The 12,535-nt window shown below is 41.2% G+C and overlaps 1 protein-coding gene across 2 annotated transcripts in view; it reads left to right on the top strand.

The window, feature by feature from the left end:
* The window catches only part of LOC137369946 (N-acetyltransferase ESCO1-like), a 77,554-nt gene that overhangs the window by 12,170 nt on the left and 52,849 nt on the right, over nucleotides 1–12,535 (top strand). For both annotated transcript variants that reach the window (XM_068031719.1, XM_068031720.1), the window contains exon 2: nucleotides 273–2,817. In XM_068031719.1, the coding sequence (XP_067887820.1) occupies nucleotides 273–2,817 (2,545 nt within the window). The remainder of the gene's footprint in view (nucleotides 1–272; nucleotides 2,818–12,535) is intronic.

Raw genomic sequence — 12,535 nt, forward strand, 5'->3', positions numbered from 1 at the left:
TTGATCTTTGATGTAAGAAAATTGAAAGGGGGGAGTTTAAAAATAAGTTTCTGCCTTTCCTTCTTTCTTTCCCACCCCCTGCCCTGACACAAATTCCCAAAAATGTACTGTAACAGTCTGATTATGGAAGATGATTATCTCTGGAGTCCTAAGTAACCATTGTCTACAATTTTGTTTCTCCTATCGTTAAATATGTTCAGTTTTATTTTTCATTAGCATGAATTAATCATTGAAAAATCGCTGCCAAATAGTAATCATAATTTATCTAATAGATCACCCCGGCAAAAAAGTAGCTCAAGAGGTGGACCTTCAACCAAAAAGCAACGTTTGGAGGAAAAGGCAATGTCACCTCAACTTGGAGGGTTTGCAAAGCAGTCAGCTGCTCAACCACGTCTGGTATCCACTAAAAAAGAAGCTTTGAAATTGCTTAGAGGAAGTCTTAAAGCAAACAGATTAAAAGCAAAAACAACTGCGAAGGGGAAGGATACAAAGATGATCATTAAAAAAAATGAAAGAATGGCTCCTTTGAAGAAAAAGTCTTCTAAATCATTACTTAAAAGAAGTGCATTACTGAAGTCTTCCCATCAGAAGAAAACTGTAGTTCTTCCAATATCAAAGAGGAGATCTTGCAAAGTACTGCCTGAAAAGAAAACCACAAAAAAACAGAACAGTGTCAAAACTGTATGTAAAACAATGCCAGTGAAGGCTTCCCAGAAGTTACTTCAGAGTAATAGAACTTCTCAGTCATGCCTTACACATAAAGATCTACGTATTTCCAAAGAGATCGCCTTTAAAAAACCTCCTTTAAAAATGTCGTCAAAAACTTGTTCTCTGAAAAAAGTTCCACAAAAGACAAATAAATCATCTAAAACAAAATCTCTTCAAACTGTGGTAAATTCTTTAAGAGCTACAACAAACAAATCACATTCAAGTAAGAAAAATATGAAAGTCCGACCTAAGTCTACCATGAACCTATCCAAGATGAAACCAGTAACTGCTAGGATCTCTAAGACACAGCCTGTCAAAAAAGCAGTTAAATCTGTGACATGCAAGAGTAATCATACTAAACAATTAACCTCACATAAAGCTATTAAAACTGTGGTAAAAAAAGTTTCTTCTAAGAAAATTTCTGTGAAGGCACAAGCTAGCACAAAATCTGTAAAGAGGCTTCAACAAAAAAAGACAGAGAGGTTAAAATCATCAGTACATCACCTTACAAGTAAGGATAAGCTTGAGGCTGATGCTGGAAGACCTCAAACTAGATCTGGTCAAAAGCATTCAAAAGAAGATATTCAACAGGTAGCAAGTTCCAAGTTAAGATCCGTGACTAAGCAAATACTGAATGAAAGACAGACTAGGTCATCTCAGAGATTGAATCTGAACCCTCTGTTATCAACAAAATCCTTCCTTTCCACAAACAGCAAGACTAGTGCAGTTCCCACTCAAAGGAAACTGAAAAAAAGAACATTTAGTGATTTATGTCCTAAAAGTCCTGAAAATAGCTTGCCTATGCAAAAACTAATTAAAGTAGATAGTAAGCTTGGTAGAACTAAGAAGGAGAAAGCTATAAAAACTCTAAAAGAGAAGACTTCAGAAGTTGCAGGAACAAAAGTGGATGGTAAACTTGGAAGAAAAGCTCCAGCAATGAAAGTTAAAACAGCTCCCAAAGAAAAAGACTCGAATAAGGCAGAAACAAAGGCATATGTTGCATGTGAAAAAAAAATTGATCTGGAGAAAGCAGAAAATACTCCTATTAAGACTTCAATGGCTTCAGAAACTCCTCAAGAAAGAACTAAATCCAGTAAGCCAGTTCCTCAAAACCACTCTGAAACAAAAATTGAAAGTGATGCTTCATGTGCAACATTACAAAACAATGGGAAAAAATTGGATGGTCAGGTTCAGAAGTGGGCCACAGCAACAAATTGCAGTATCAAAGCTATTAAAGAAAAAAGTGGAGTGAAATCACCTACTGCAAAGAAACAAAGTAAAACTCTGAATAATGCTTCACAGAGTAAGAAAAAAATTAATAATTCTGTGAAAGAAAAACTACAAGGTTCAAAACAATCTCGAGAAACTACTCTTAAAGCTAATAATTCCATTTGTAGTCCTAAATCAGCTATGGAAATCCCATGTCTGCAAACTGACGATAATGCCAAGTGTAAGCGTCAAAGTATTCTTGAGCTCTGTGAAGAAATTGCAGAAGAGATAGCTTCTGACACTCTTGATCTTTCAGTGAAAAAGGAGCCTGCAAAGATAGATGAAAATATCCAAAAAGAACCAGAAGCCATAACGCCTCAAGATACTGAGAAAACAAAGCGGACAAAGCCAATTTATTCCAGCCTAAGTCGATTCCACTTTTCAGGACAAAAATGTGTAAAACGTAAATTAATTGAGCATAATAAATATGTAACTACAAGATATAGTTTACAAAAAGGAGGGAACAGTTGGACTAGAATTAGGCAAATTAAAACTGATCAAAAAAAACTAACCATCAATTCTACCTATAATAAGTTGAGAAATTTTCAGGTTAGGCAAACAGTTTCACAAGTCGTAGTTCGAACAATTAAGAAGGTAGAGAAAGAGAAACTGCCAAATGGGGTGCCTGTACAGACCAAAAAAGAAAATGCCATTACTTGTGAGCAACATAAATCAAAATCTGTTTCTTCTGAAATTAAAGTTGGAAAATACATCAATAATGGTCAAAAATCATCTGAAAACAGTACACCTGAAGAAATAAAAGAACCAGTCAAATTATTTGACAGAAAAGAGGATGAGGCAGCAATGCCAAAAATGGAGACTGAATCTGAAGCAGATGAGGTATTTTTATTTCAATGCAATGTATACTTTTTCGTTAATAATGTGGTATATCAGAGCTTACTATCCTTAGAAATTATAACACAAAAACGGGCTGTTCAGCCAGTGTCTGATATTTATCTGCCAAATGAGCACTCGTCCTATCTCCTCCTTCAGCCACCTATCTAGCCTATTCGTAAATGTTTGCATGATCTCTGCTTCAAATACTTACATCAGTAGTCCATTCCATAGATTTCATCCCCTGTTAGAGCAAGAAAAATACTTTTTTCTTTATCTGAAATTTCTTATACTTAACCTTGTATCAATGTCACCTTTTTGTAAATCTCACAATCACTGGAAACAGTCTGTTTCCATTTACCTTGTCCCATTGCTTCATAATTTCAAACTTTTGTCACATCGTTCCTTAATACCATAATTAAAACATTCCCAATTTTTCAAATCATCATTCGTATTTGTATTTCCTTTTATATCAGACAATATTCTAGTGACTGCTGTACTGTCTTTTTCCTCAATCTTCTGATAGTGAAGTTAAAACTGCACTCTGTACTTCAACAGTGATCTTACTAAGAACATAGAAATAGGAGTTGGTGTAGGCCATTTGGCCCTTCGAGCCCGCTTTGCCCTTCAACAAGATCATGGTTGATCTTCCTCAACTCCACCTTCCTGCACTATCCCCAAATTCCTTTAGTACCCAAAAATCATCAACCTCTCGGATTGTATTCAATGACTGAGCATCCAACGCCCCCTGGGGTAGAGAATTCCAAAGATTCACAACCTTTTTGAAGAACATTTGCATCATCTCAGTCCTAAATGGCTAACCCCATGTTCTAGATTCCTCAGCCAGGGAAACATTTTCTCAGCATCTACCCTCTCAAGCCCCTTAAGAATGTTATAAGTTTCAAAGGGATCTGCCCTCTTCTCTTTCTCCCCCCGCCCCCCCATTCTTCAATCTGCAGTTACAGATCTTCAGTATACTCAATCTCTCCTCAGGACAATCCCCTCATCCCAGGAACCAGTCTATTAAACCTTCATACACTTCCTGTAGGCCAAGTATGTCCTTGGGTAAGGTGACCAAACTGCGCACAAAACAGTAGGTGTGGTATTACCAATGTCCTGTATAATTATAGTAAGACTTCTTTACTCTTGCACTCTGATCCCTTTGTAACAAAAAACTATCCGACCATTCACCTTCCTAATTGCTTGCTGTACATGCATATTAACTTTGTGATTCATATACAAAGACACCCAGGTCCCTCTGAATCAAACATTTCCCAGTCTCTCTCCATTCAAAAAAATATTCTGCTTTTTTTATTTTCCTAGCAAAGTGGATAACTTCATATTTTACCACATTGTATTCCATCTGCCATGTTCTCACCCACTCATCTAACTTGTCTATATCCCTCTGCAGCCTCGTTGTGTTCTCCTCACCGCTTACTTTCTCACCTGGCTTTGCATCATCAGCAAACTTGGATATGTTACACTCAGTCTCCTCATCCAAGTCATTGATCTAGATTGTAAATAGCTGAGGCACAAGTACTGACCCTTGTGGTACCTTGCTAGTTACAGCCTCCCAACCTGAAAATGTCCCGTTTATTCCTATTCTGTTTTCCATCCATTAACCAATTCTCAATCCATGCTAATACATTACCCCCAAATCCGTGCATCCTAATTTTGTGTAATAACCTCTTGTGCGGCACCTTTATTGAATGCTTTTTGAAAATTCAAATAGACTACATCTGTTGGTTTTCCCCATATCCATCTTACTAGTTACATCCTCAAAAAAGACTTGGATTTATATAGCACTTTTCCTGGCCACTCAAAGCACTTTACATCCAATACTTTTGAAGTGCAGTCACTGTTGTAATGTAGGAAATGCAGCAGCCAATTTGCACACAGCAAACTCCCACAAACAGTAATGTGATTACCAGATAATCAGTTTTTGTGAATTTGCTTGAGGGATAAATATTGGTTTGGACAACGGGGTAACTCCCCTGCTCTTGAAACTGGTGTCATGGTATCTATTAGGCCACCTGAGTGGGAAGACGGGGCTTCGGTTTAACGTCTCATCCGAAAGAGGGCACCTCTAACAGTGCACCACTCCCTCAGTACTGCACTGGAGTGTCAGCTGTGATTTTTGTGCTCAAGTTCTAGAGTGGGACTTGAACCTGGGATCTTGTTACTCAGGCAAGAGTAGAACCTGAACAGATTTGTGGAACTCTATTTCCCTTTCATAAATCTATGTTGACTCTACTTAATCATATATTATGATTTTCTAAGTGCCCTGTTATCATATCCCTAATAATAGATTCTAACATTTTGCCTACTACTAATGTTAGGCTAATTGACCTGTAGTTCCTCTTTTTTTCTCTTCCTCCTTTCTTAAATAGTAGTATTATGTTTGCTGTCCCGCAATCCATGGGAACAGTTCTAGATTCTAAGGAATTCTGTAAGATCAAAACCAATGCATCCACTATCTCTGAAGGTACCTAGGATGCAGGGTCCAGGGGATTGTCACCACTTAGTAGTAGAGAAATTAATTGGACTCTCTCTTTCTTAATAATATTGACTTCTTTAAGTTCCTCATTCTCGCTCGATCCTTGGATCCCCATTATTACCAGAATCTAACATTAGATGTGATGCTGCAATTGGACAGCACTTGCTGAACAATCCTGAGAGTGCGAAGAATTGCACTATCAGGCTCGCAATGTGGCTCACTTAAGCTTGCTAGAAGCTTCATATATTTATAAGCAGGGACCTGTCCTCTGCAGGCAAAAGGAACATATCGAGGCGTTATGGCTTTTTGAATTAAACAAAAGCATGGAAGACCGTAGTTCCCTGGTACATTCTCCATGGCAACACCTCAACCAGAGTCGACTTGCCAATTGATCATGCAGTAAAATTGTTGCTGCCTTAGAAATTTGGCATTCTTGCATCTGTCCTGATGAGTGAAAGACGCAAAGCTTTGACACATGTCTCTTTCTAAGCAATTCTCAAGTTCTGTACTAGCAAGTGACTATTTTAATTATTTAAGTTTTACATTGTCTGTTCTCTCTCTCGACGTTTCTTTTCTGCTTTCTGTACATTTTTTGACATGAAATTAAGTATTTCAATTGACACTTCCTGGTTCAGACCTTTGTGTGCCTTGTTAAGAATTCTTCATTCTGATTTGGTTGAAGAGGTACATAAATGTTCACACAAGTCTCAGATCCTCTGAGGGTGCTGCACCAAAATGGCTTTCTAATCACAGCAAATTCGAGTGCAAACCCCCTATAAAAAATCTGGACAAATTTTAGTCTAATGAATAGTTGGGGTTGTTCATTCACTGCTGACTATAAAACCGGCCCCAATATTCTATTAGCTTTTTATGTGATCTTATTCACTGGAGTTGCCACTTCTGAGATGTTGTGAACCTGATCCTCAAACTCCTCTCTTCCACATCATGCAACCATTTCCCCGCTCAAAAGTAATGATTACTTTTCTTTACCATCATGTACCATCTCGCACTGAGATCCATTTGCACTTTTATGCCTATTCCATCATCTTACCAATAAACTCATTGTGGCTTCCTGTAGAACTCAGTTGTGTAACGTGCCTTCTATTTTAGCATCTGCAAATTTGGGTAGCACTCTCTTTGGTACACAGTGAATAGAAGTTGTCCCAGAACAGAACCCTGTCTGACACCATCCATTCTTAAGAAACTGCACTTTACTACTGTTTCCTGTCTCCTGTCTCCTAACTTTTTAATCCAATTTTCTACTTTTCACTATTTCTATATCATCTCATCTTCTCAAGTAGCATTCTCTGATACTGTAAATGCCTTTCAGAAAAGTCCATGTACACCACACCATATGTCACCTCAAAATTCTCAGGTTTGTCGAGAATATCTTCCTTTCTGAAATCAATGCTGCTTTTGAATTATTTTCTCTTTATCTAGATGTTTAGCACATACTTTTTTGCTCATATTTGAAGCTACTCCTTTTCCCTTTTCTTTTTGTCCAAACTTTGTTTTTCCTTGTTTATAACTGGCTAATTTGATTTTCCTGCTTTGCTCCATTTACTCTTTTTTTTTTTAAATCCTACTTTCCAGTACATTAGCTCCCTGCCTGTTCAAATGTAGTCCATCCTTGCAAAATAGCTCCTATCTTTTGAGAACTGGTGTCAATGCACCATTAAATTGAAACACTCTTTAGCGATGAGTTGAGCTCTCTAAACTTCCCTATTCTAGCAAGCAGCAGTGGGAGTAATCTGGAGAGTACTATCCTTAGTAACAGCTGAAGAAGAAGAATCCTGCTTTCTAAATTCCTCTTGCAGGACCTCGTGCATTTCCATATCATTGACACCCACATGAACCACAGTGACTGGCTGTTCTTCCCTTTTCTGAAATATCACTTACTCTTGCAGCCAGGAGACAACAAAGTATTCAAGAGCTCTGATCTGCACTGCAAAAGATAGTGCCCACCCCTCTAACTATTGAATCATATTACTGCATTCCTAACTGAATTTCTAATTCTTCCCCTTGAGCTATTTTGCTTTTGGTGGTGCTGTTATGCATTTGACAGTCCTGAGCAGAGTTCTAGTCTTCCCCCATAGGAAACTAGTGCATCAGACATGTTGGAGAGGACCTGCTGCAGTCTGTTCCTCCTTGCTTTCCCTGAGCTGTAGATAATCACCTCTACTTCCTTCCCTGCTAGTTCCCAATCTCTCTACTATTCTATGAAGCTTTTGCTGTAGAAACCTCTGCCTCCCTGATGTATTGCATTGTTTCCAACTCCCCTTGAGTTCTGAGATTTTGAGCTCAAAATCTCAATCTCATGGAGACGCTTTAGCTCAAAATCTGAGGCACTGCAGATATGTTGGTCCAGGTTAGTGTCTGCTACTTGAGACTCTGGCATCCTGCGGGAATCATACATCCCTGGCTCTCCTTTTTTCCTAGGCTGTCATTCTTGATATAGATGTTAACTAGGTTGTAGTTACGTTTTGAGTTTATACTCTTCAATTTATCCAACATGGGTGTCACAAAGGATTCCACTACCCCATTCATTGCCACCTACTGAATCTATGATTTTGATAGATTTTTCCATTTATTCTCCTTGTCTTTAGTCATAGAGCTATACATCACAGAAACAGGCCCTTTGGCCCATTGTGTCTGTGCCAGCCATCCAGCATCCAACTCTTCTGATCCCATATTCCTGCACTTGGCCCGTAGCCTTGGATGCTATGGCATTTCAAGTGCTCATCTAATTACTACTTAAATGTTGAGGGTTCCTGCCTCCGTCACCTCTTCAGGCAGTGCGTTCCAGATTCCAACCACCTGCTGGGTGAAAATTTTTTTTCACAAATCCCTCCCTAAACCTCCTGCCCCTTACCCTAAATCTATGTCCCCTGGTTCTTGATCCCTCCGCTAAGGGAAAATGTTTCTTCCAATCTAACCTATCAATTCCCCTCATAATCTTGCACACCTCAATCATGTTCCCCCTCAGCCTTCTCTGCTCCAAGGAAAACAACCCTAGTCTATCCAATCTCTCGTCAGCCCAGGCAACATCCTGGTGAATCTCCTCTGTACCCTCTCCAGTGCAATCACATCCTTCCTATAGTGCAGTGCCCAGAACTGTACACAGTACTCCAGCTGTGGCCTAACTAGCATTTTATACAGCTCCATCATAACCTCCCTGTTCTTATATTCTATGCCTCGGCTACTAAAGGCAGGTATCCCATATGCCGCCTTAACCACTTTATCTACCTATGCTCCTGCCTTCAGTGATCTATGGACAAGTATGCCAAGGTCCCTCTGTACTTCCCAGGTCCTACCATCCATTGTATATTCCCTTGTCTTGTTAGTCCTCCCAAAATGCATCACCTCACACTTTTCAGGATTAAATTCCATTTGCCACAGCTCCGCTCATCTTACCAGCCCATCTATATCTCCCTGTAATCTATGGCTTTCCTCCTCACTATTTATGACACCACCAATTTTCGTGTCATCTGCGAACTTACTGATCATACTCCTATATTCACGTCCAAATCATTAATGTTCACTACAAACAGCAAGGGTCCCAGCACCGATCCCTGTGGTACACCACTGGTCACAGGCATCCACTCGCAAAACAGCCCTCGACCATTACCCTCTGCCTCCTTCCACTAAACCAATTTTGGATCCAATTTGCCAAATTGCCCAGGATCCCATGGGCTCTTACCTTCTTAACCAATCTCCCAATCGGGACCTTATCAAAAGCCTTACTGAAATCCATGTATACTACATCTACTGCTTTACCCTCGTCGACACATCTAGTCATCTCAAAATTCAATCATGTTAGTTAGACACGATCTCCCGCTGACAAAGCCATGCCGACTATCCCTGATTAATCCCTGCCTCTCCAAGTGGAGATTAATTCTGTCCCTCAGAATTTTTTCCAATAATTTCCCAACCACTGATGTTAGACTCACCGGCCTGTAATTACCTGGATTATTCCTGCTACCCGTCTTGAATAATGGTACCACATTCGCTGTCTTCCAATCCTCTGGTACCCCTCCTGTGGCCAGAGAGGATTTGAAAATTTGTGTCAAAGCCCCTGCTATCTCCTCCCTTGTCTCACATAACAGCCTGGGATACATCTCATCTGGGCCTGGGGATTTGTCCACTTTTAAGCCTGCTAAAACAGCTAATACTTACTCCCTTTCAATGCTAATATGTTCAAGTATATCACAATCCCCCTCCCTGATCTCTGCAACTATATCGTCCTTTTCCATAGTGAACTTCGATGAAAAATAATCATTTAAAACCTCACCTATGTCCTCCGGCTTCACACAAAGATTGCCACTTCGGTTCCTAATGGGCCCTACTCTTTCCCTGGTTATCCTCTTACCCTTATATATAAAACGCCGTGGGATTTTTCTTTATCTTGCCCACCAGTGTTTTTTCATGTCCCTTCTTCGCTCTCCTAATTACTTTTTTAAGTGCCACCCTATACTTTCTATACACCTCTAATGCCTCTGCTGTTTTCAGTGCTTGGGATCTGCCATAAGCCTCCTTTTTTTTCCTGATCCAATCCTCTATATCCCTTGAAATCCAGCGTTCCCTGGACTTGTTGGTCCTACCCTTCACCTTAACGGGTACATGTTGGCTCTGAACTCTCACAATTTTCTCTTCGACTCCCACTGATGTGATTTAGACTTTCCGACAAGTAGCTGCTCCCAGTCCACTTTGGCCAGATCCCGTTTTATCATCTTAAAATTGGCCTTCCCCCAATTCAGTACCTTTTATTTCTGGTCCATCTTTGTCCTTTTCCATAACTACCTTAAATCTTACAGTGTTATGGTTACTGTCCACACTGCCACTTCTACCACTTGACTGGCTTCGTTCCCTAGGATTAGATCCTGTACTGCCCGTTCTCTTGTAGGACTTTCTACGTACTGGCTCAAAAAGCCCTCCTTTATGCATTTTAAGATTTCCGCCCCCTTTAAGCCTTTTGCACTAAGACTAACCCAGTTAATATTGGGGAAGTTGAAATTCCCTACTATTATTACCCTATTATTTTTACACCTCTCTGAGATTTAACCACATATCTGCTCCTCTCTCTCTTCCTAACTGTTTGGAGGCCTGTAGTACACACCCAGCCAAGTGATTGCCCCCTTTTTGTTTTTAAGTTCTACCCATATGGCCTCATTTGAGGAACCTTCTAAGATATCATCCCTCTTTACTGCAGTAATTGACTCCTTGATCAACAGTGCAATGCCACCTCCTCTTTTATCCCCTCCCCTGTCGCGCCTGTAGATTCTGTACCCTGGAATATTGAGCTGCCTGTCCTGACCCTCCCTCAACCATGTCTCTGTGATAGCAGTAATATCATAATCCCATGTCCTAATCAACGCCCTCAATTCATCTGCCTTCCTAATAAGACTCCTTGCATTGAAATAGATGTAATCTAACCATGCATTTTTCACTTGTGCCTTACTGGGTCTATATTTGCTCTGCCTTCCAGACTGACTCACTTTCTGTTCTATATTACCCCCTACTGTATCTCCACTCTGTATTACATTCCCCCTGCCAAATTAGTTTCAACCACACCCCCCCCCCACCCCCCACCCAACAGAACTAGCAAACCTCCCAGCAAGGATGCTTGTCCCATTCGGTTCGTATGCAACCTATCCAAAATGTACTCGTCCCACCTTTGCCAGAAACAGACCCAGTGATCAGGAAACTAAAGCCCTCTCTCCTGCACCATCTCCTCAGCCACGCATTCATCTGATATACTCCTATTTCTAAACTCACTAGCGCGTGGCACCAGGAGCAAACCAGAGATTACAACCTTGGAGGTCCTGCTTTTTAATCTGCTGCCTAGCTCCTTAAATTCTTGTTGCAGGACCTCATCCCTTTTTCTACCTATGTCGTTGGTACCAATGTGTACCACGACCTCTGGCTGCTCACCCTCCCCCCCTTCAGAATGTCCTGCAGCCACTCCGTGCCATCCTTGACCCTAGCACCAGGGAGGCAACATGCCATCCTGGTGTCATGTTTGCGGCCACAGAAATGCCTATCTGTACCCCTTACTGAATCCCCTATCACTATAGCTCTTACACTCCTTTTTTCCTCCCTGCTGTGCAGCAGAGCCATCCTTGTTGCCACAGACCTGGCTGTTGCTGCTTTCCCCTGGGAGGCCATCCCCCCCCCCAACAGTATCCAAAGCGGTATATCTATTTGAGAGGGGGATGGCCATAGGGAACTCCTGTACTACCTGCCTGCGCCTACTACTGTCTGGTGGTCACCCATCCCTTTTCTGCCTGTGCTGCAATTACCTGCGGTATGACCACCTCTCAAACGTGCTATCCACGACATCCTCAGCATCGCGGATGCTCCACAGTGAATCCACTCGCAGCTCCAGCTCTGATGCGGGTAGTCAGTAGCTGCAGTTGGATACACTTCCTGCACACATGGTTGTCAGGGTCACTAGAAGCATCCCTGATTTCCCACGTAGCGCAGGAGGAGCATACCACGGGTGCGAGCTCTCCTGCCATGACTCACTTTTATATTAAATTTCTATCATGTACATGTTCTTTATGTGTGAGTAATTAAGGGAACATATTACTGATATTCTAAATTGGCATCAAAGTGAAATGCATTCCACTGAATTTCTCTATAATACCTGATTTATAGTGGAAGTAGCTGCATCTTATTTGAGTCATGAGATGCTATAGGCAGTAGCAGACCAGGCAATGACCATCTCAAATAAAAGAGAATCTAACCATCTCCCCTTGACAGACAACAGCCTTACCATCACTGAATCCCCACCATCAACATCCTGGGGGTTACCATTGACCAGAAACTGAACTGGACCAGCCATATAAATACTGTGGCTACAAGAGCAGGTCAGAAGCTGTGAATTCTGCAGCGAGTAACTCCCCTCCTGACTCCCCAAAACCTGTCCAGCATTTACAAGGCACAATTCAGGAGTGTGATGGAATACCCTCCAGTTGCCTGGATGAGTGTAGCTCCAACACACACTAAGCTCGACATCATCCAGGACAAAGTAACCCATTTGATCGGCAACCCATTCACCACCTAAAACATTCACTCCTTTCACCACCGACGCACAGTGGTAGCAGTGTGTAACATCTACAAGATGCACTTTAGCAACTCGCCACACCTCCTTCGACAGCACCTTTCAAACCCACAACCTCTTCCACCTGGAAGTACGAGGACAGCAGACACATGGGAATACCACCT

Source organism: Heterodontus francisci, chromosome 5, assembly GCF_036365525.1.
Source record: "Heterodontus francisci isolate sHetFra1 chromosome 5, sHetFra1.hap1, whole genome shotgun sequence".
In the NCBI taxonomy this organism is placed as follows: Eukaryota; Metazoa; Chordata; class Chondrichthyes; order Heterodontiformes; family Heterodontidae; genus Heterodontus; species Heterodontus francisci.